Source organism: Salmo salar, chromosome ssa15, assembly GCF_905237065.1.
Source record: "Salmo salar chromosome ssa15, Ssal_v3.1, whole genome shotgun sequence".
Lineage (NCBI taxonomy): Eukaryota > Metazoa > Chordata > Actinopteri > Salmoniformes > Salmonidae > Salmo > Salmo salar.
In genome coordinates, this window is record NC_059456.1 from 109,855,278 (window position 1) to 109,879,536 (window position 24,259).

At 46.0% G+C, this 24,259-nt stretch overlaps 1 protein-coding gene across 3 annotated transcripts in view; it reads right to left on the bottom strand.

Annotated features, from left to right (window-relative positions):
* Window positions 1-6,356: 6,356 nt before the first annotated feature.
* The window catches only part of LOC106573008 (mitochondrial carnitine/acylcarnitine carrier protein), a 46,426-nt gene continuing 28,523 nt past the window's right edge, over window positions 6,357-24,259 (bottom strand). Inside the window, exons 8-9 of one of the 3 annotated variants that reach the window (XM_014147604.2) lie at window positions 12,752-12,879; window positions 6,357-7,536 (exon numbers count right to left, since the gene is read on the bottom strand). In XM_014147604.2, coding sequence (XP_014003079.1) covers window positions 7,474-7,536; window positions 12,752-12,879 — 191 coding nt within the window. In that variant the 3' untranslated portion in view covers window positions 6,357-7,473. Of the gene's footprint in view, window positions 7,537-9,717; window positions 11,481-12,751; window positions 12,880-24,259 lie in introns of those variants that run through there. The other 2 variants (XM_045696587.1, XM_045696588.1) reach the window with 2 other exon arrangements.

Sequence of the window (24,259 nt, forward strand, 5' to 3'; positions counted from 1 at the left end):
GCAGGAATCAGGAGGATAGAATTATGGTCAGAATTGCCAAATGGAGGGCGGGGGAGAGCTTTGTAGGCGTCTCTGTCTGTGGAGTAAAGGTGGTCTAGAGTTGTTTTCTCTCTGGTTGCACATGTAACATGCTGGTAGAAATGAGGTAAAACTGATTTTAAGTTTCCCTGCATTAAAGTCCCCGGCCAATTCCTTTTCGCATCTACACGCTCTCCTCCTCACCTTTTCCCTTCACTTGTGGACTTCAGTGCTTTCTGTGATCAGGCAAAAAACCTTCATACCATAACTGCTACACACAGCCTGCATCACTGTCACCATATTAGCTAACGTTGTAGCATTGTATTTGGAACAAAACACTCACTTAAACCTCAACCTCAACTAAATCTTGTAATAAATAATGTGGAAATTGAGCAAGTTGAGATGACTAAACTGCTTGGAGTAAGCTTAGATTGTAAACTGGTCAAAACATATTGATGCAGTAGTAGCTAAGATGGGGACAAGTTTGTCTATAATAAAGTGATGCTCTGCCTTCTTAACGACACTATCAACAAGGCAGGTCCTACAGGCCCTAGTTTCTACCTTCTTAACAACACTATCAACAAGGCAGGTCCTACAGGCCCTAGTTTCTACCTTCTTAACAACACTATCAACAAGGCAGGTCCTACAGGCCCTGGTTTCTACCTTAACAACACTATCAACAAGGCAGGTCCTACAGGCCCTAGTTTCTACCTTCTTAACAACACTATCAACAAGGCAGGTCCTACAGGCCCTAGTTTCTACCTTCTTAACAACACTATCAACAAGGCAGGTCCTACAGGCTCTAGTTTCTACCTTCTTAACAACACTATCAACAAGGCAGGTCCTACAGGCCCTAGTTTCTACCTTCTTAACAACACTATCAACAAGGCAGGTCCTACAGGCCCTAGTTTCTACCTTCTTAACAACACTATCAACAAGGCAGGTCCTACAGGCCCTAGTTTCTACCTTCTTAACAACACTATCAACAAGCCAGGTCCTACAGACTCTAGTTTTGTCGCACCTGGACTACTGTTCAGTCGTGTGGTCAGGTGCCACAAAAAAGAACTCAGAAAAATTGCAATTGGTTCAGAACAGGGCAGCACGGCTGGCCCTTGGATGTACACAGAGAGCTAATATTAATAATATACATGTCAATCTCTCCTGGCTGAAAGTGGAGAGATTGACTTCATCACTGCTTTTATTTATGAGAGGTATTGACATGTAGAATGCACCGAGCTGTCTGTTTAAACTACTGGCACACAGCTCAGACACCCATCCATACCCCACAAGACATGTCACCAGAGGTCTGTTTAAACTACTGGCACACAGCTTGGACACCCATCCATACCCCACAAGACATGTCACCAGAGGTCTCTTCACAGTCCCCAACTCCAGAACAGACTATGGGAGGAGCACAGTACTACATAGAGCCATGACTACATGGAACTCTATTCCACATCAGGTAACTGATGCAGCAGGAGAATCAGATTTAAAATACAGATAAAAATACACCTTATGGAACAGCGGGGACTGAAGCAACACAAACATTGGCACAGACACATGCACACACACAATAACATACGCACCATACATACACATGGATTTTGTCACGACTCCTGCCGAAGTCGACACTCTCTTGTTCGGGCGTCGTTCGGTGGTCGACGTCACCGGCTTACTAGTCGCCACCGATCGATGTTTCACTGTTCGTTTGGCTTTGTCTTTATTGTGTTCACCTGTTTTTGATTTCCCCTAATTATGTTCATTATTTAAACCTCTGCATTTTCTGTTTGTCTTGTCGGTGATTGTTTGTGTGTTGGAGGTGTTTCTCCTCACTATGTATTTTCCTATGAGAAGATTTATAGATTTTTCAAGTAAACACGTTTGGTTTACATTGATCCCTGTGTCCTGCGCCTGACTTCTCTACTTCTCTAAAAGGAATCCATTACAGATTTAGTACTGTAGATACGTGGCAGTGGTGGAGTAGGGGTCTGAGGGCACACAGTGTGTTGTGAAATCTGTGAATGTATTGTAATGTTTAAATATTGTATAAACTGCCTTAATTTTGCTGGACCCCAGGAAGAGTAGCTGCTGCTTTGGCAGGAACTAACGGGGATCCATAATAAACCCCAGGAAGAGTAGCTGCTGCCTTGGCAGGAACTAACGGGGATCCATAATAAACCCCAGGAAGAGTAGCTGCTGCCTTGGCAGGAACTAACGGGGATCCATAATAAACCCCAGGAAGAGTAGCTGCTGCCTTGGCAGGAACTAATGGGGATCCATAATAAAACCCCAGGAAGAGTAGCTGCTGTCTTGGCAGGATCTAATGGGGATCCATAATAAACCCCAGGAAGAGTAGCTGCTGCCTTGGCAGGAACTAACGGGGATCCATAATAAACCCCAGGAAGAGTAGCTGCTGCTTTGACAGGAACTAACGGGGACCCATAATAAACCCCAGGAAGAGTAGCTGCTGCCTTGGCAGGAACTAACGGGGATCCATAATAAACCCCAGGAAGAGTAGCTGCTGCTTTGACAGGAACTAACGGGGATCCATAATAAACCCCAGGAAGAGTAGCTGCTGCCTTGGCAGGAACTAACGGGGATCCATAATAAACCCCAGGAAGAGTAGCTGCTGCCTTGGCAGGAACTAACGGGGATCCATAATAAACCCCAGGAAGAGTAGCTGCTGCCTTGGCAGGAACTAACGGGGATCCATAATAAACCCCAGGAAGAGTAGCTGCTGCCTTGGCATGAACTAACGGGGATCCATAATAAACCCCAGGAAGAGTAGCTGCTGCCTTGGCAGGAACTAAAGGGGATCCATAATAAACCCCAGGAAGAGTAGCTGCTGCCTTGGCAGGAACTAACGGGGATCCATAATAAACCCCAGGAAGAGTAGCTGCTGCCTTGGCAGGAACTAATGGGGACCCATAATAAACCCCAGGAAGAGTAGCTGCTGCCTTGGCAGGAACTAACGGGGATCCATAATAAACCCCAGGAAGAGTAGCTGCTGCCTTGGCAGGAACTAACGGGGATCCATAATAAACCCCAGGAAGAGTAGCTGCTGCCTTGGCAGGAACTAACGGGGATCCATAGTAAACCCCAGGAAGAGTAGCTGCTGCCTTGGCAGGAACTAACGGGGATCCATAGTAAACCCCAGGAAGAGTAGCTGCTGCCTTGGCAGGAACTAACGGGGATCCATAATAAACCCCAGGAAGAGTAGCTGCTGCCTTGGCAGGAACTAACGGGGATCCATAATAAACCCCAGGAAGAGTAGCTGCTGCCTTGGCAGGAACTAATGGGGATCCATAATAAACCCCAGGAAGAGTAGCTGCTGCCTTGGCAGGAACTAATGGGGATCCATAGTAAACCCCAGGAAGAGTAGCTGCTGCCTTGGCAGGAACTAACGGGGATCCATAATAAACCCCAGGAAGAGTAGCTGCTGCCTTGGCAGGAACTAATGGGGATCCATAATAAACCCCTTGAAGAGTAGCTGCTGCCTTGACAGGAACTAATGGGGATCCATAATAAATACAAATACATGTACTTGGAAGAGTTCCAGTGTTGGATAGCCATAGCCAGCTAGCATCCCTCTGTGTTTGAGCCGGGTGTTTGAGTAGGTAAGTGAAAGTGGAAAAAAAATACTGCAAAAAATACCTCTCTCTCTTTCTCTCTTCTTCATTTTTGAAGACATTCATTAGTTCCAAACTGTTCAACTATTGTCTTTCTCTCTTTGAGTCAACTACTCACCACATTTGATGCACTGCAGTGCTAGCTAGCTGTAGCTTATGCTTTCAGTACTAGATTCATTCTCTGATCCTTTGATTTGGTCGACAACATGTCAGTTGATACTGCAAGACTTTGAAAGTTGACATAATTACTGTGGAAGTCTGTGGAAGGGTGTGAGAACCATGAGCCTCCTAGGTTTTGTATTGAAGTCAATGTACCCAGAGGAGGACGGAAGCTAGCTGTCCTCTGGCTACACCATGACGCTACCCTACAGAGTGCTGTTCAGACTACTGTAGACCTTCATTGCAAAACAATCTGTTTTAATCAATTATTTGGTGACATGAATGAATTTAGTAAAGTTGTATCTAAAAAGGATAACTTTTTTATTGTTTCACAATTATTTAAAAAAAAAATTCTCACAGAGGAGGATGGTCCTACTCTGAGGAGCCTTCACTGATTGATATATGGATATTCACATTCAATATTCAGTTCATAAGCATTGACTAACACCTCTAGGGCAGGGGTAGGTGACCTGGTCCTGGAGTGCTGCAGGCACATCATGTTTTTGATTAACCGACCTGGAAGACCAGGTGTGTTGAATTCAGGCAATCACTGAACTGATCTATTAGCCCAGTTGGTCAGGGCTCGCTCAGTACATAAAAACGTAATTAAACGTTCAGTTGAATGGAAACGGTACTGAACGACTGCTTGAAAAACAAGGAGGGGTTGGGTTGTGGGTTCAAAATGCACTGCTTCAAGCCACACCCAGGCACACCCACCGAACGGAGCAAATGTATCTCAAAGTTGGTTCAAGAACGTACAAGAATGTTGTCTACCCCTGCTCTAGGGTCCTACAGCACTCCAGGAACAGGGTTGTCTAGCCCTGCTCTAGGGTCCTACAGCACCCCAGGAACAGGGTTGTCTAGCCCTGCTCTAGGGTCCTACAGCACTCCAGGAACAGGGTTGTCTAGCCCTGCTCTAGGGTCCTACAGCACTCCAGGAACAGGGTTGTCTAGCCCTGCGTCCCAGAAAGGGTTGTCTAGCCCCTGCTCTAGGGTCCTACAGCACTCCCAGGAACAGGGTTGTCTAGCCCCTGCTCTAGGGTCCTGCAGCACTCCAGGAACAGGGTTGTCTAGCCCTGCTCTAGGGTCCTACAGCACCCCAGGAACAGGGTTGTCTAGCCCTGCTCTAGGGTCCTGCAGCACTCCAGGAACAGGGTTGTCTAGCCCTGCTCTAGGGTCCTGCAGCACTCCAGGAACAGGGTTGTCTAGCCCTGCTCTAGGGTCCTGCAGCACCCCAGGAACAGGGTTGTCTAGCCCTGCTCTAGGGTCCTACAGCACCCCAGGAACAGGGTTGTCTAGCCCTGCTCTAGGGTCCTGCAGCACTCCAGGAACAGGGTTGTCTAGCCCTGCTCTAGGGTCCTGCAGCACTCCAGGAACAGGGTTGTCTAGCCCTGCTCTTGGGTCCTGTGGTGAAAGGACAGCTGGTCAAGGTACAGTGGGGCAAAAAAGTATTTAGTCAGCCACCAATTGTGCAAGTTCTCCCACTTAAAAAGATGAGAGAGGCCTGTAATTTTCATCATAGGTACACTTCAACTACGACAGACAAAATGAGAAGAAAAAAATCCAGAAAATCACATTGTAGGATTCTACTATTGTGTTCTGGCTAATCGTTATTGTAGCTAGCTTCACATAGGTGGTGCAAAGCAGTCGAGCTACACGCCCGTGACATTGATCAACCAATCGTGTGGTAGATACCACTCATAGACGTTTGATTGACACCCCCTCATTATCATATGGGAGGAAGAAATACAGAAATATATAAATGATTAAATATATAAATGAATTAAAGTTTTAATAAGTTTGTAATTGAACAATTACAGCCTTCCCTGTAGCTCAGTTGGTAGAGCATGGTGTTTGCAACGCCAGGGTTGTGGGTTCGATTCCCACAGGGGGCCAGCACAAAAAAAAAAAAAAAGAATGTATGAAATTAAATGTATGCATTCACTACTGTAAGTCGCTCTGGATAAGAGCGTCTGCTAAATTACTAAAATGTAAATATAAAAAGAAAATGAATACATTTTAGTCAGTATTTTTGTATTTCCGTGCTAATTTATTTTTATTTAATTGTAATTATGGCAGCTTTGGACCTCATATTAGGGGTGCTGAGGGTGCTGCAGCACCCCCTGAAAGATGCGAATAAAAATATATATGAATGTATATTTTTTAAGTTGAAACGTTTATTTTTTTTACAAAAGTAGTGCACTGGGCCTTTATTAGTCCTGTATTAGCGGACTGATGTAGCACCTCCTCCCCCAAAGATCTTCCCGCAGCTTTGCCTCCAGCAAAGAGACAGAATAAACTTACTGAATCCTAGACGTTCCCCATAGGATCTAGGACCAGCTGACCCACTCCTAGCAAACCATAAAGGTAGAAATACAATGTAGAATATAGCTGTGGCCTACTCCTAGCTAACCATAAAGGTAGAAATACAATCTAGAATACACCTCTCTATGCTCAAAACCTTAGATTAGTGTCCAATGGTAATTTAGGGCCTTGACTCAGAAAGATGAATTATCCATAAACTATGCATTAATAGACACAGCAATGTCATATTTGGCAAATTACACTTTATTCAAACAAATGTATAAAACCTGTTCTGAGATGTATCTGGATTGCTCATAAATGGATTTGATTGTCAAAATTTATCAAATTATATCACATTTAAAATGTACATCAAAACCCCTAAATTGGTCAATAGAGAAATGAAGACATTTTTGAAAACATTTTAAATCTTTAACATTCAAACACGTCTTTATTGTTACTATTAACAATGAATAATGAATATAAATAAATATTATCTATTATCAGGTGCCTTTTAGACACATCCATAGGTTCACAGAAATATGTCAAAATCATCCCCCTAAATAAATATCATGATTGTCATTATCTCACTGTGCGTTTAAACTACTCTTCAACAAGACGTGAATCACAGGCAAATATGTCAAACTGAAACAGGCAAATATGTCAAACTGAAACAGGAAAAGATGTCAAACTGAAACAGGAAAAGATGTCAAACTGAAACAGGAAAAGATGTCAAACTGAAACAGGAAAAGATGTCAAACTGAAACAGGAAAAGATGTCAAACTGAAACAGGAAAAGATGTCAAACTGAAACAGGCAAATATGTCAAACTGAAACAGGAAAAGATGTCAAACTGAAACAGGAAAAGATGTCAAACTGAAACAGGAAAAGATGTCAAACTGAAACAGGAAAAGATGTCAAACAGGAAAAGATGTCAAACTGAAACAGGAAAAGATGTCAAACTGAAACAGGAAAAGATGTCAAACTGAAACAGGAAAAGATGTCAAACTGAAACAGGAAAAGATGTCAAACTGAAACAGGAAAAGATGTCAAACTGAAACATCAGGGAATAAAAAAATTGTTTTAAAAAGGAGGATAAGAATTCACATTGTTGTTGTCATGAAACACCATGACTAGTTAAATAAAGGTTAAAAACAACAACAACGTCACCCTATTCCCTATATAGTAAACTGACCAGAGCCCTATTCCCTACAGGCCCTAGGCAAAAGTAGTGTGCTATATAGGGAATAGTGTACCATTTGGGAAGCATGAAACTTTTGAGGTCAACAGAAGAGTTCAGTCTGAAGAGTCCAACGACAGGTCATGACAGGTTACAACCTCTTAATGACAGGTCGTAGCAGGAGACTTCACCAGGTGGGAGCCAGCCAATTTAGACACTCTAACGCCAATTCGTACCCTAGAAAACAGGCCTGAGGGAGACAGAGAGGAGATCAGAGCAGAAAGAACCCTAGAAATGCTGGGTTATGGATGCTGATAGGTGGGTTGTTGTGGTGCTGGATGCTGATAGGTGGGTTGGTGTGGTGCTGGATGCTGATAGGTGGGTTGGTGTGGTGCTGGATGCTGATAGGTGGGTTGGTGTGGTGCTGGATGCTGATAGGTGGGATGGTGTGGTGCTGGATGCTGATAGGTGGGTTGTTGTGGTGCTGGATGCTGATAGGTGGGTTGTTGTGGTGCTGGATGCTGATAGGTGGGATGGTGTGGTGCTGGATGCTGATAGGTGGGATGGTGTGGTGCTGGATGCTGATAGGTGGATTGGTGTGGCGGCAGGTAGCCTAGCGGTTAGACCGTTGAGCAGGTAAATAAAGGTTTCTATACTGTACAAAAATATCAATGCAACATGCAAAGTGTTGGTACCATGAGCTGAAATAAAAGATCCATAGATGTTTTATCGATGACAATTTGAATGTAGAGAGATACCATGATGAGATCATAAGGCCCATTGTCGTGTCATTCATCCGCCGCCATCACCTCATGTTTCAAATGATATTGCACGGCCTCGTGTCACAAGGATCTGTACACAATTCCTGGAAGCTGAAAATGTCCAAGTTCTTCCATGGCTTGCGTACTCAGCAGCCATGTCACCCATTGAGCAAGTTTGGCATGCTCTGGATTGACTTGTACGACAGCGTGTTCCAGTTCCCGCCAATATCCAGCAACTTCGCACAGCCATTGAAGAGGAGGTGGGACAACATTCCACAGGCCACAATCAACAGCCTGATCAACTCTATGTGAAGGAGATGTGTCGCGCTGCATGAGGCAAATGGTGGTCACACCAGATACTGACTGGTTTTCTGATCCACGTCCCAACCTTTTTTTTTTAAGGTATCTGCGACCAACAGATGCATATCTGTATTCTCAGTCATGTGAAATCCATAGATTAGGGCCTAATGAATATATTTTAATTGACTGATTTCCTCATATGAACTGTAACTCAGCAAAATCTTTGAGGTTGTTGCATGTTGCGTTTGTATTTTTGTTCAGTGTAGTTCGAATTCCCGAGTCGACAAGGTGAAAAATAGGTCTATCTGCCCTTTAGCAAGGCACTTAACCCTAACTGATCCAGGGTCGCTGTCAATAATGGCTGATCCCAGGCTGTGACCCCACTCTCCGACAGGGTCGCAGGGGAAGCTGGGATATGTAAAAAGCACATTTCCATTTCACACTTGTACAGGTTATCAATTTGTAGGGCGGTTTCCTGGAGACAGATTAAGGCTAATCCTAGACTAAATTTCTCAGACACGGTTTAAAATAGTTTCACACTTGCCCTAGTCTAGATTTAAAACGTCTGATTTCAGCATGGCTGCACAGATGTTCCCATTGAAGATGAGGATGACCCAGATGTTCCCATTGAAGATGAGGATGACCCAGATGTTCCCATTGAAGATGAGGATGACCCAGATGTTCCCATTGAAGATGAGGATGACCCAGATGTTCCCATTGAAGATGAGGATGACCCAGATGTTCCCATTGAAGATGAGGATGACCCAGATGTTCCCATTGAAGATGAGGATGACCCGGATGTTCCCATTGAAGATGAGGATGACCCAGATGTTCCCATTGAAGATGAGGATGACCCAGATGTTCCCATTGAAGATGAGGATGACCCAGATGTTCCCATTGAAGATGAGGATGACCCGGATGTTCCCATTGAAGATGAGGATGACCCAGATGTTCCCATTGAAGATGAGGATGACCCAGATGTTCCCATTGAAGATGAGGATGACCCAGATGTTCCCATTGAAGATGAGGATGACCCGGATGTTCCCATTGAAGATGAGGATGACCCAGATGTTCCCATTGAAGATGAGGATGACCCAGATGTTCCCATGGTTGAGGCAGACAATGCCAGAAATAAACAAGCCTACAGAGATGCAGCACTTCTCCCAACAAAGATAACTCAAACGATTGAAGCAAACAATCAACAATCAAATCATGCATGCTCAGCCTCTTTGTGCTCCGGCCTGGGTTAGTGACACAATCTCCCCTTCTGGCTGCTGAAGATGTAATGGGCTAACATTCATTCTGTTAAGACAAGTCCCCTCCAAGTCTTAACCTCCAAGCTACGGTGATCATCTGCCTCTAGAAAATGATTACATTGGAGAGCATTATTTCTTCAAGAGTTGAGTTCATTACGTCATTTGTATTATGGGAGTTCAAGAGATTGGTAACATGCAGTCCGAGGATGGCAAATGTTGAATGAATGTCTCCTACGAAATGAGGATTGCAATGGTTCCTCATCTGAACTGTCCAAATGGTCATCATCGGGGTTACCTTACAGGGGTTGCTGGCTATCAATGATCCCGGTCAACAAGTCCCCTAGCAACTCTGTCTCTGGTCTAACTGGGGGTCTTCCACCAGTTCCCCAGCTCCTCTGTCTCTGGTCTAACTGAGGGTCTTCCATCAGTCCCCCAGCTCCTCTGTCTCTGGCCTAACTGGGGGTCTTCCATCAGTCCCCCAGCTCCTCTGTCTCTGGTCTAACTGGGGTTCTTCCATCAGTCCCCCAGCTCCTCTGTCTCTGGTCTAACAGGGGGTCTTCCACCAGTCCCCCAGCTCCTCTGTCTCTGGTCTAACAGGGGGTCTTCCACCAGTCCCCCAGCTCCTCTGTCTCTGGTCTAACTGGGGGTCTTCCACCAGTCCCCCAGCTCCTCTGTCTCTGGTCTAACTGGGGGTCTTCCATCAGTCCCCCAGCTCCTCTGTCTCTGGTCTAACAGGGGGTCTTCCACCAGTCCCCCAGCTCCTCTGTCTCTGGTGTTACTGGGGGTCTTCCACCAGTCCCCCAGCTCCTCTGTCTCTGGTGTTACTGGGGGTCTTCCATCAGTCCCCCAGCTCCTCTGTCTCTGGTCTAACAGGGGGTCTTCCACCAGTCCCCCAGCTCCTCTGTCTCTGGTGTTACTGGGGGTCTTCCACCAGTCCCCCAGCTCCTCTGTCTCTGGCCTAACTGGGGGTCTTCCACCAGTCCCCCAGCTCCTCTGTCTCTGGTCTAACAGGGGGTCTTCCACCAGTCCCCCAGCTCCTCTGTCTCTGGTGTTACTGGGGGTCTTCCACCAGTCCCCCAGCTCCTCTGTCTCTGGCCTAACTGGGGGTCTTCCACCAGTCCCCCAGCTCCTCTGTCTCTGGCCTAACTGGGGGTCTTCCACCAGTCCCCCAGCTCCTCTGTCTCTGGCCTAACTGGGGGTCTTCCACCAGTCCCCCAGCTCCTCTGTCTCTGGTCTAACAGGGGGTCTTCCACCAGTCCCCCAGCTCCTCTGTCTCTGGTCTAACTGGGGGTCTTCCACCAGTCCCCCAGCTCCTCTGTCTCTGGTCTAACTGGGGGTCTTCCACCAGTCCCCCAGCTCCTCTGTCTCTGGCCTAACTGGGGGTCTTCCACCAGTCCCCCAGCTCCTCTATCTCTGGTGTTACTGGGGGTCTTCCACCAGTCCCCCAGCTCCTCTGTCTCTGGCCTAACTGGGGGTCTTCCACCAGTCCCCCAGCTCCTCTGTCTCTGGCCTAACTGGGGGTCTTCCACCAGTCCCCCAGCTCCTCTGTCTCTGGTCTAACAGGGGGTCTTCCACCAGTCCCCCAGCTCCTCTGTCTCTGGCCTTACTGGGGGTCTTCCATCAGTCCCCCAGCTCCTCTGTCTCTGGCCCAACTGGGGGTCTTCCATCAGTCCCCCAGCTCCTCTGTCTCTGGCCCAACTGGGGGTCTTCCATCAGTCCCCCAGCTCCTCTATCTCTGGCCTTACTGGGGGTCTTCCATCAGTCCCCCAGCTCCTCTGTCTCTGGCCTTACTGGGGGTCTTCCACCAGTCTTGAAACACTCTCTACAATCAACAGCATTTGTCTTCTTTAAGTAGATTTTTATATTTTCCACAGGACCTTAGAAAGACAAGATGATATAGACTTTATATTAGTAATTATGTGTGATAGTTTGTTACATTTCTGTCACACAAATACATTTAGGCCCCACTGTGTTGTGTTACACCAGAAAACTAACATTTCAAAGTGACTCTGATTTGCAAAAGGGGGCCAACAGTAAATACAATATATTACCTGAAGTTGCTGTTGCGTCCTTTTGTTTAGTTTTTCACTTGTGATGAATTCATTACAAAATGGTAGTCCAGGCATTATATTTCTTGTTTTCTGTTGATTAATCATACTGTTTGCTCTCCATAATTGGGTGATTTGACACAATTCGCTTAAAGAGGGTTTATCAAAGTCACAGAGTTTTCTTTTACCTCCGTCCATTGTTTGGATTAGGTGAGTTGCTCCAATTCCACACAATGCTTATGTATTAGTGTCCCATGCCTGGTTTCTGAAGCATCTTCAGGTCAGAACCAAGTGCAGATCGTTAATCAAATCGAGCTTCACAAAGATGAACTGGTTAGTCCTTAGTCTGGGACTCCCTAGTCTAGAAATAATTAATCTGAAGTTAAACGTCTCAGAAAGCCATTGTTTTATCTAGATTAATTTAAGTACAATTAGCCGGGTCCTGATTTAAATTAAACTCTGTCTGTGAAACCGCCCAGTAGTGAAACAGGACAAATATAAGCACTCCCTATTTGACCTTTTCAAATGCTGATAGGTGGGTTGGTGTGGTGCTAGATGCTGATAGGTGGGTTGGTGTGGTACTAGATGCTGATAGGTGGGTTGGTGTGGTACTAGATGCTGATAGGTGGGTTGGTGTGGTACTAGATGCTGATAGGTGGGTTGGTGTGGTGCTAGATGCTGATAGGTGGGTTGGTGTGGTGCTAGATGCTGATAGGTGGGTTGGTGTGGTGCTAGATGCTGATAGGTGGGTTGGTGTGGTACTGGATGCTGATAGGTGGGTTGGTGTGGTGCTAGATGCTGATAGGTGGGTTGGTGTGGTGCTAGATGCTGATAGGTGGGGTGGTGTGGTACTAGATGCTGATAGGTGGGGTACTAGATGCTGATAGGTGGGGTGGTGGGGTACTAGATGCTGATAGGTGGGTTGGTGGGGTGCTAGATGCTGATAGGTGGGGTGGTGTGGTACTAGATGCTGATAGGTGGGGTACTAGATGCTGATAGGTGGGTTGGTGTGGTGCTAGATGCTGATAGGTGGGTTGGTGTGGTGCTAGATGCTGATTGGTGGGTTGGAGTGGCTATAGGTCTTGTAATAGGTTGTCTACCGCGTTGGCAGGGAAGGCTCTGAGGAACACGGCGTTGAATCCTTTATAGAGCGCTCTGGGCCCCTCGTCACGAAGCAGCTCCCTCAGTACATCTACCAGACCTGTTCCCCTGTACCGTCCGTCTGGAGCTACACACACACACACACACACACACACACACACACACACACACACACACACACACACACACACACAGACACACACACACACACACACAGTAAAAAAAAAAAACGTATTTTCATTTTAATCAACATGTTTAGCTATAGTTCCCCCAGTTAACTTGAATATAAATGTTTAGTTCCCCCAGGTCTTCACACAGGTATTTATTCAGTGATCCTTTTCTGTACGTTACTCTGGAGCGGGATGAGGACTGAGGATCTGGCTGTCATTGCCAGTTGTCACCACTACATGGGAGCATTCAGCTGCTGTCTCCATTCCTAGTAGGAGTAGGGCTCCTGTAGTCCTGGCTGCCAGGCTCCTGTAGTCCTGGCTGCCAGGCTCCTGTAGTCCTGGCTGCCAGGCTCCTGTAGTCCTGGCTGCCAGGCTCCTGTAGTCCTGGCTGCCAGGCTCCTGTAGTCCTGGCTGCCAGGCTCCTCCTGTAGTCCTGGCTGCCAGGCTCCTGTAGTCCTGGCTGCCAGGCTCCTGTAGTTTCATGTCATTTAGCAGACGCTCTCATGCAGAGATATTTACAGTCAGGCCATTCAACTAAGTTAGATAAAACCACCACATATCACAGTTTCCAGTCAGGCCGTTGAACTGTGACGACCCTCCCACTCTGTCTGACGAATTCTTTCAATTTGCTCTCGTTTTCCTTAATAGGATGTTGGTGGGCGGAGCCGGGAAGGTCGTCAGTGAAACGGGACACACCTGGGCTCGACTGTGTCCCGGGATAAATACCTCTTCCCCATTTATTGAGGAGACTCTCCGTACAGACACACGGATAGAGTTTGGTTGTGGCATTTCTTTGGCTGCTTTGGCAGGTTTCAACACCCCTCATTATCACATTTAGGCACGCAAACACTCACTTACACCATTGTATTTAGTTTACTTCCATTAATAAATATATTTTGTTATTCCTTATCTCCACTTTGTCTCCCGTTTTTGTTACGGACTTCGAGCCGGTTCGTGACAAGTGGGGGCTCATCTGGGATCATAAGGTTGGTTCCTAGACATTTTGGCGTACAGCACTTTGTTGCATTATGAAGGACTAGTGTGTGTGTTGTGTTTGGGAGAAAACGTGGAGTTAATGTTTGAGAACTCTGTAGGTGCTTTGTAACTTTTGTTACAGCTTTTTGAGTTGTAATGTTTGGTAAGCCCAGTATTGGTTGCCTTTTTATTTGGTAAACTTGCCACTGCGGTGGATAGTTGGTTGTGTGCTGCGTTGGAGTACATTGGTTAGTTTCCAGGCCCCTGCCGAGGCTGGAGGCTCTAATCGCTGTTGGGACATCGGTCTGAAGTGAGTACAATCGGCTGTGTACCTCGGTGGGAGATCTGGGTAGGGTAGTGACACTTACAACCTGGAGCTATAGCCTTTCTTTTTCCCCTGTTAGGCTTAGCGACATGTTTCACTTCGGAATACGTTGGGCATGGTTATTTTGTTTGTTATTTTTGTGTGGTGTCTGTGGACTCAGCAGTTGTCTCGGGGCACATCCGTGGCTTGGGTGAATCTGCCAGCGTGCTGCGTGTTTTTAAAAAATATACATTTTTTCCCTTTCCAGCGGGCTACAGTGTGTAATTACCCACCACAAATCCGCACGAAGACTAGGGTTGAGTTACTGTAGGTTTTGGGGAAGCTCCATATATTTATCTCTTCTGTGGTGCCCAGTGTGATTGTCAGTTCTCTTGTGGTCCAGTCTGGTGTGCTCAGCAGATGGGAAGAGCGAGATCTTTTTTTCTGTATTTACTTGTGACTATGGCGTCTTACGTAGACGAGTTCATTCGCTTTCCATCAGAGGAACTGTTAGAATTATGTACTAAAGAACAGCTGTTGAAGGTTGCTGAACACTACAAGGTTAAAATGAGTGATTAACGTCTAAAAAATGTTAGGTTGATATTGAAGGCCAATCTGATGGAGAGTGGTATTCTAGAAGTCACCACTGGGGCAGCCTCTGCTGAGGACTCGCCGTCTCCCCGTAACGTTAAAATTACCGCTCCATCGGTTAGTCCTAGTAGTCTTCTTTTTGAACAGCAGAAAGAACTGCTTCTGTTCCAGCTAGAGCATGATCGTGAGAAGCTAGAGCATGATCGTGAGAAGCTAGAGCATGATCGTGAGAAGCTAGAGCACGATCGTGAGAAGCTAGAGCACGATCGTGAGAAGCTAGAGCATGATCGTGAGAAGCTAGAGCATGATCGTGAGAAGCTAGAGCACGATCGTGAGAAGCTAGAGCATGATCGTGAGAAGCTAGAGCACGATCGTGAGAAGCTAGAACATGATCGTGAGAAGCTAGAGCATGATCGTGAGAAGCTAGAGCATGATCGTGAGAAGCTAGAACATGATCGTGTAAAGTATGAAAAATAATTTCCATTTCAACAGGATTTGGAGCGTGCTAAAATCAAGCTGCAACAAGAGCAGCTCGAGTTGGTTAAGGAAGGAAAGCTCTCAGGGGAGAGTTTGCTCTGGGAAGGTGACCCAGATTTACCTTGGGGTCGCTCCTCTTTTGGTCGTGCCCCGACACATTTGACATTGTTGGGAACTTACAGTTGTTGCCTAAATTTAAATGAGAAGGACCCTGAGACATTATTTTTGTTGTTTGAGCGTGTTGCTGACGCTAGGAATTGGCCTGATTCTGACCGCACTTTAATTTAATGTAGGATAAGGTTAAAATGGCTGTGTTACAGATGTATTCATTGGTTTCTGACCAAAGGGATGATAAACAGACTCATGTTGAGTTTGCGCGTGAGTCTGTTTTCACAGTTTAATCGCTGGTGTTCTGCCTCTGCAGTTATGACTTTCCAAGGGCTATGTGATCTGATTATGCTAGAGCAATTTAAGGACACAATCCCTGATCGTATAGTACAATAACGAACAAAAAGTAAAGACTGTCGCTGAAGCTGTGGTTTTGGCGGACAAGTATGTTTTGACTCACAAAAGTATCTTTGCAGAGCCCCGTATTCGGAGTGAGTGGAGGCGTTCGGAGTGAGTGGGGGCGTTCGGAGTGAGTGGGTCGAGATTTGTCAAGGTTCAGGTCATTGGAAAAACGAATGTCCGGTTCTCAGGGTAAATTCAGTACTTGCGCTTACGTTAAATCTAAGCCTACGGTGTTAGCAGTGCCTGTTCCACATCAGTTCACTCCTGACACATTATCTCAGGCCCAGGGGCATGTGAAAGTCCATATTGACCCAGACTATTTACCTTTCATTACGGAGGGTTTTGTGTCTGTTAGGAAGTAAGGACCTAGTGCCAGTGAAGATCCTGAAAGACACAGGTGCCTCTGAATCATTTGTGTTGGAGTCTGTGTTACCCTTCTCTGCTGAGACTGATTCTGGGAATAGTGTTCTAATTAGGGGAATAGGTTTGAACACTCTGTCAGTTCCATTGCATAAACTGATGTTGGATTGTGGACTGGTGAAAGGTGAGGTTGTTGTGGGGGTGCGTCCTTCATTGCCTATTGAGGGTTATTATCCTTGGGAATAACTTGGCAGGTGAGCGTGTGTGGCCTGTCGTGTTTCCATCTCTAGTGGTTTCCGCTAAGCCGTCATTTGTAGGGATTCCTGATGAGAGTGCGCAGAGTTTCCCAGAGTCTGTAGTGACGCGTTCTATGAGCCATGGCGACCTGGTCACTGCGCCGGCTAACAAGAATGGCACAAAGAAATCTGTCACTGCTTTCCCCGTTATCCTGTTATCTGTACCCCGCTCAGATCTAATCAAGGAGCAACGGACTGACCCCACATTAGAAGAGTTGCGTGACCAAATTGTGCCTGTGGAACAGCTGGGAGATGTCGCCCATGGCCATTTTCTCCAAGAGGATGTCTTGATGAGAAAGTGGCTGTGTCATGGTAGTTGTTTTCTGGGGGAGGCGATTAGTCAGGTTGTTGTAACAGTTAACCTGTTATGGCTAGGGGGCAGTATTTACACCGCCGGATAAAAAACGTACCCGATTTAATCTGGTTACCACTCCTACCCAGTAACTAGAATATGCATATACTTATTACATATGGATAGAAAACACCCTAAAGTTTCTAAAACTGTTTGAATGGTGTCTGTCTGTGAGTATAACAGAACTCATTTGGCAGGCAAAAACCTGAGAAGGTTTCATGCAGGAAGTGGCCTGTCTGACAAGGTGTTGTTGTTCTTGCTTCTGTTTATTGAAGAGTCAGGATCTTAGCTGTAACGTGACATTTCCTAGGGCTCCAATAGGCTCTCAGAGCCCGGGAAAAACCTGAACGATGACGAGGCAGCCTCAGGCTGAAACACATAATCGCCTTTGCCAAGTGGCCCATCAGAGGACAATGGAATTAGGCGCGTGCCCGATTCGACCCAGTGATATATTTTCCTTCGGCTGTTTACCTAATTGCAGATTCCCGGTCGGAATATTATCGCTTTTTTACGAGAAAAATGGCATAAAAATTGATTTTAAACAGCGGTTGACATGCTTCGAAGTACGGTAATGAAATATTTAAAAATCTTTTGTCACGAAATGCGCCGTGCGCGTGACCGTTATTTACCATTGGGATAGTGTCTAGAACGCACGAACAAAACGTCGCTGTTGGAACATAACTATGGATTATTTTGGACCAAACCTACATTTGTTATTGAAGTAGAAGTCCTGGGAGTGCATTCTGACGAAGAACAGGAAAGGTAAGACCATTTTTCTTATAGTAAATCTGATTTTGGTGAAGGCTAAACTTGCCGGGTGTCTAAATAGCTAGCCCGTGATGGCTGGGCTATGTACTTAGAATATTGAAAAATGTGCTTTCACCGAAAAGCTATTTTAAAATCGGACATATCGAGTACATAGAGGAGTAATGTATCTATAATTCTTAAAATAATTGTTATGCTTTTTGTGAACGTTTATCGTGAGTAATTTAGTAAATTGTTAGTAAATTCGGCGGAAGTTTGCGGGGGGTATGCTAGTTCTGAACGTCACATGCTAATGTAAAAAGCTGGTTTTTGATATAAATATGAACTTGATTGAACAAAACATGCATGTATTGTATAACATAATGTCCTAGGTGTGTCATCTGATGAAGATCATCAAAGGTTAGTGCTGCATTTAGCTGTCTTCTGGGTTTTTGTGACATTATATGCTAGCTTGAAAAATGGGTGTCTGATTATTTCTGGCTGGGTACTCTGCTGACATAATCTAATGTTTTGCTTTCGTTGTAAAGCCTTTTTGAAATCGGACAGTGTGGTTAGATTAACCTGTTGGGGCTAGGGGGCAGTATTTTCACGGCTGGATAAAAAAACGTACCCGATTTAATCTGGTTACTAATCCTACCCAGTAACTAGAATATGCATATACTTATTATATATGGATAGAAAACACCCTAAAGTTTCTAAAACTGTTTGAATGGTGTCTGTGTGTATAACAGAACTCATTTGGCAGGCAAAACCCTGAGACATTTTCTGACAGGAAGTGGATACCTGATGTGTTGAATTACCTTTAAGCCTATGCCATTGAAACACACAGGGGCTGATTAATGTTTTGGCACTTCCTATGGCTTCCACTAGATGTCACCAGCCTTTACAAAGTGTTTTGAATCTTCTACTATGAGATCTGACCGAACAAGAGCCTTGGAACGGTGATGGCCGATTAGACTCTGGCGCGCGAGGTCATGTTGGGTACCCTCGTTGCAAAACGTTTTAAAAGAGAATGCATTTGTCCACCTTGAATATTATTCATGTTCTGGTTAAAAAAGGCCCTAATGATTTATGCTATACAACGTTTGACATGTTTGAACGAACGTAAATATATTCTTTCCCCTCGTTCATGACGAGAAGTCCGGCTGGCTTAGATCATGTGCTAACAACACGGATCTTTTTGGATATAAATGATGAGCTTTTTTGAACAAAACTACATTCGTTATGGACCTGGGATTCCGGGAAGTGACATCTGATGAAGAGAATCAAAGGTAATGAATTATTTACATAGTATTTTCGATTTTAGATCTCTCCAACATGGCCGTTTGTCTGTATAGCAAAGCATATTTTTCTGGGCGCAGTGCTCAGATTATTGCAAAGTGTGATTTCCCAGTAAGGTTATTTTTAAATCTGGCAAGTTGATTGCGTTCAAGAGATGTAAATCTATAATTCTTTAAATGACAATATAATATTTTACCAATGTTTTCTAATTTTAATTATTTAATTTGTGGTGCTGACTTGACTGCCGGTTATTGGAGGGAAACGATTTCCTCAACATCAATGCCATAGTAAAACGCTGTTTTTGGATATAAATATGAACTTGATAGAACTAAAAATGCATGCATTGTCTAACATAATGTCCTAGGAGTGTCATCTGATGGAGATTGTAAAAGGTTAGTGCATCATTTTAGCTGGTTTTATGGTTTTGGTGACCCTGTCTTTGAATTGACAAAACATTACACACAGCTATTGTCAATGTACTCTCCTAACATAATCTAACTTTATGCTTTCGCCGTAAAACCTTTTTGAAATCGGACAACGTAGTTAGATTAAGGAGATGTTTATCTTTCAAAGGGTGTAAGATAGTTGTATGTTTGAAAAATTTGAATTTTGACATTTATTTGGTTTCAAATTTGCCGCTCTTGAAATGCACCTGCTGTTGATAGGGTGCACCACGGGTGGCACGCTAGCGTCCCACATACCCCGAAGAAGTTAACGAGAGTCTTGTCTTTAAATAGCTGTAAAATAGTCATATGTTTGAGAAATTGAAGTAATAGCATTTCAAAGGTTTTGAAAATCGCGCCACAGGATTCAACTGGCTGTTATGTAGGTGGGACGAATTCGTCCCGCCGGTCCCATAGAGGTTAAGCTTCGTGAGTTGGTGTTGACAACTTCCCACAACAACATTGCTGGACATATGGGTGTGAGGAAAACCTACAATCGCATATTAAGATTTTTTTGGGGCCTAGGTTAAAGAGGGATGTTTCTGAGCTCATCAAAACTTGTCACACCTGTCAATTAACTGGTAAACCTAAGCAAGCTATTAAGCCGGTACCATTGTTTCCTATTCCTGTACTCAGCCAAACTTTTGAGTATCTGATTATTGACTGTGTTGGTCCTCTGCCTCGTTCTAAAAAGGGTAGCAGTTACCTGTTCACTGTGATGTCAGACCACTAGGTTTCCTGCTGCCTGTCCTCAGGTCTATCACCACTAGGTTTCCTGCTGCCTGTCCTCTCTGGTCTATCACCACTAGGTTTCCTGCTGCCTGTCCTCTCCAGTCTATCACCACTAGGTTTCCTGCTGCCTGTCCCCTCTGGTCTATCACCACTAGGTTTCCTGCTGCCTGTCCTCTCCGGTCTATCACCACTAGGTTTCCTGCTGCCTGTCCCCTCTGGTCTATCACCACTAGGTTTCCTGCTGCCTGTCCTCTCTGGTCTATCACCACTAGGTTTCCTGCTGCCTGTCCCCTCTGGTCTATCACCACTAGGTTTCCTGCTGCCTGTCCTCTCTGGTCTATCACCACTAGGTTTCCTGCTGCCTGTCCTCTCTGGTCTATCACCACTAGGTTTCCTGCTGCCTGTCCTCTCCGGTCTATCACCACTAGGTTTCCTGCTGCCTGTCCTCTCCGGTTTATCACCACTAGGTTTCCTGCTGCCTGTCCTCTCTGGTCTATCACCACTAGGTTTCCTGCTGCCTGTCCTCTCTGGTCTATCACCACTAGGTTTCCTGCTGCCTGTCCTCTCTGGTCTATCACCACTAGGTTTCCTGCTGCCTATCCTCTCTGGTCTATCACCACTAGGTTTCCTGCTGCCTATCCTCTCTGGTCTATCACCACTAGGTTTCCTGCTGCCTATCCTCTCTGGTCTATCACCACTAGGTTTCCTGCTGCCTGTCCTCTCTGGTCTATCACCAGAAGGTTTCCTGCTGCCTATCCTCTCCGGTCTATCACCACTAAGTCTGTGCTAAACTGAGTCAAAGCTTTTCTCACTGTTTGGAATCCCTAAGGTCATTCAGAGTGATCAAGGATCTAATTTCACATCTAATATGTTTGGTCAGGTTCTCCAACAGCTCCCTCTTAAACACAATTTGTATCACGCGCAGAGTCAAGGAGCACTGGAACGTTTCCATCAAACACTTAAGTCTGTTGAGAGCTTATTGTACTCAAATGGATAAGGATTGGGAGGAGGGGCTGCCTTGGTTACTGTTAGCCTCTAGGGAGATTTCACAGGCGAGCACGGGTTTCAGTCCAAATGATCTTGTGTTTGGACATAGGGTGCGTGGACTTCTATCTGTTCTCCAGGATGACTGGAAGTCTCCCGGGCCTCCTCAGTCCCTGTTATCGTATGTGTGTGATTTCCCGGCGACGCCTGTACGCCGCTGGTGAGATGGCTAAAGAGAAACTATCATCTTCACAGGGGAGGATGAAGGACATATTTGATCGGCGAACTGAGCCTCGTCACTTTAGTCCAGGTGACCAGATTCTTGTTCTGCTGCCAATTGTTGGTTCTCCTTTTCAAGCCAAGTTTCAAGGTCCATATTTACATTTACATTTTAGTCATTTAGCAGACGCTCTTATCCAGAGCGACTTACAGTAGTGAATACATTTCATAAAAAATGTTTTCTCCCTGTACTGGTCCCCCTGTGGGAATCGAACCCACAGCCCTGGCGTTGCAAACACCATGATCTACCAACTGAGCCACAGGGCATAGCCACAGTGGACATATACGGTTGTGCGCCCGTGCACTGAGCAAAACTATCTAGTTGCCACTCCAAAAAGGAGAAAAGTGGTGTAGGGGCTGTGCTTTGGCAAAGTGGGTGGGGTTATATCCTGCCTGTTTGGCCCTGTCCGGTGGTATCATCGGATGGGGCCACAGTGTCTTCTGATCCCTCCTGTCTCAGCCTCCAGTATTTATGCTGCAGTAGTTTATGTGTCGGGGGGCTAGGGTCAGTCTGTTACATCTGGAATATTTCTCTTGTCTTATCCGGTGTCCTGTGTGAATTTAAATATGCTCTCTCTAATTCTCTCTTTCTCTCTTTCTGTCTTTCTCTCGGAGGACCTGAGCCCTAGGACCATGCCTCAGGACTACCTGGTATGATGACTCCTTGCTGTCCCCAGTCCACCTGGCCGTGCTGCTGCTCCAGTTTCAACTGTTCTGCCTGCGGCTATGGAACCCTTACCTGTTCACCGGACGTGCTTGTTGCACCCTCGACAACTACTATGATTATTATTATTTGACCATGCTGGTCATTTATGAACATTTTAACATCTTGACCATGTTCTGTTATAATATCCACCCTGCACAGCCAGAAGAGGACTGGCCACTCCTCATAGCCTGGTTCCTCTCTAGGTTTCTTCCTAGGTTTTTGGCCTTTCTAGGGAGTTTTTTCTAGGGAGTTTTTCCTAGCCACCGTGCTTCTTTCACATGCATTACTTGCTGTTTGGGGTTTTAGGCTGGGTTTCTGTACAGCACTTTGAGATATCAGCTGATGTACGAAGGGCTATATAAATACATTTGATTTGATTTGAATTACCGGCACGCGGTTAATTTACGACAGGGAATTTGAGGACAGCGAACGTGACAGAATTACCCACCACAAGAAGACCAAGCAGCGTGCGCCTACGGGGAAGACGAGGTGGACATGGGAGGACATCCTTGATGGCAAAGGATCCTGGACGTGGGAGGAGATCCAGGCCGGAAGGGATCGCCTCCCATGGGAACAGGTGGAAGCAGCGAGGGAGGAACAGCGACGAGATCGGGAGGCACGGCAACGAAGGAAGCCCGAGAGGCAGCCCCAAAACATTTTTTTTGGGGGGGGGGGGGCACACGGGGAGATTGGCTAAGTCAGGGTTCAGACCTGAGCCAACTACCCGTGCTTACCGTGGTGAAGTAGGACTGGTCAGGCACCGTGTTATGCGGTGATCCGCACGGTGTCGCCAGTGCGCCTGCACAGCCCAGTTTGTCCTGTGCCCGCTCCCCGCACTTCCCTGGCTAAAGGAAGTATCCAGCCAGGACGGGTTGTGCCAGCCCTAAGCTCCAGACCTCCAGCGCGCCTCCACGGCCCAGTATACCCTGTGCCTGCTCTGCGCACCCAGTCTCTAGTGCGTCTCCCCAGTCCGGTGAGACCTGTTCCGGCTCCACCTAAGAAGCCTCCAGTGGTAATCCACAGCAAGAAGCCTGTAGGGATGATCCGCGACCCGGAGCCTCCAGAGACGGCCTGAGGCCCGGAGCCTCCAGAGACGGCCTGAGGCCCGGAGCCTCCAGCGACGGCCTGCGGCCCGGAGCCTCCAGCGACGGCCTGCGGTCCGGAGCCTCCAGCGACGGCCTGCGGTCCGGAGCCTCCAGCGACGGCCTGCGGCCCGGAGCCTCCAGCGACGGCCTGCGGTCCGGAGCCTCCAGCGAAGATCCGCGGTCTGGTTCCTCCGGCGACACAAAAGTGGAGGGATCAGCAGGCAGAGTGGGGGCTACGCCCCGAACCGGAGCACTAACCTTTGATGATCTTCATCAGATGACAATCCTAGGACATTATGTTATACAATACATGCATGTTTTGTTCAATCAAGTTCATATTTATATCAAAAAACAGCTTTTTACATTAGCATGTGACGTTCTGAACTAGCATACTTCCGGGGAATTTACTAACAATTTACTAAATTACTCACGATAAACATTCACAAAAAGCATAACAATTATTTTAAGAATTATAGATACAGAACTCCTCTATGCACTCGATATGTCCGATTTTAAAATAGCTTTTTGGTGAAAGCACATTTTGCAATATTCTAAGTACATAGCCCAGCCATCACGGGCTAGCTATTTAGACACCCGGCAAGTTTAGCCTTCACCAAAATCAGATTTACTATAACAAAAATGTTATTACCTTTGTTGTCTTCGTCAGAATGCACTCCCAGGACTTCTACTTCAATAACAAATGTTGGTTTGGTCCCAAATAATACATCGTTATATCCGAATAGCGGCGTTTTGTTCGTGCGTTCCAGAAACTATCCGAAATGGTAAATCAGGGTCGTGCGCATGGCGCAATTCGTGACCAAAAAAATCTAAATATTCCATTACCGTACTTCGAAGCATGTCAACCGCTGTTTAAAATCAATTTTTATGCAATTTATCTCGTAAAAAAGCGATAATATTCCGACCGGGAATCTCCTTTTCAGGTAACAGAGGAAAATTCACAAAGACGGGGGCGGCCAGTGCACGCGCCTAAGCCCACTGTCCCTTGATCGGCCACTTAAGAAAGGCGATAATGTGTTTCAGCCTGGGGCTGGAATGACGACATTCAGGTTTTTCCCGGGATCTGAGAGCCTATTGGAGCCGTGGGAAGTGTCACGTTACCGCAGAGATCCTAAGTTTTATAAAGAGATGTCAAAGAAAGACAATAAATGGTCAGACAGGCCACTTCCAGTAAAGGAA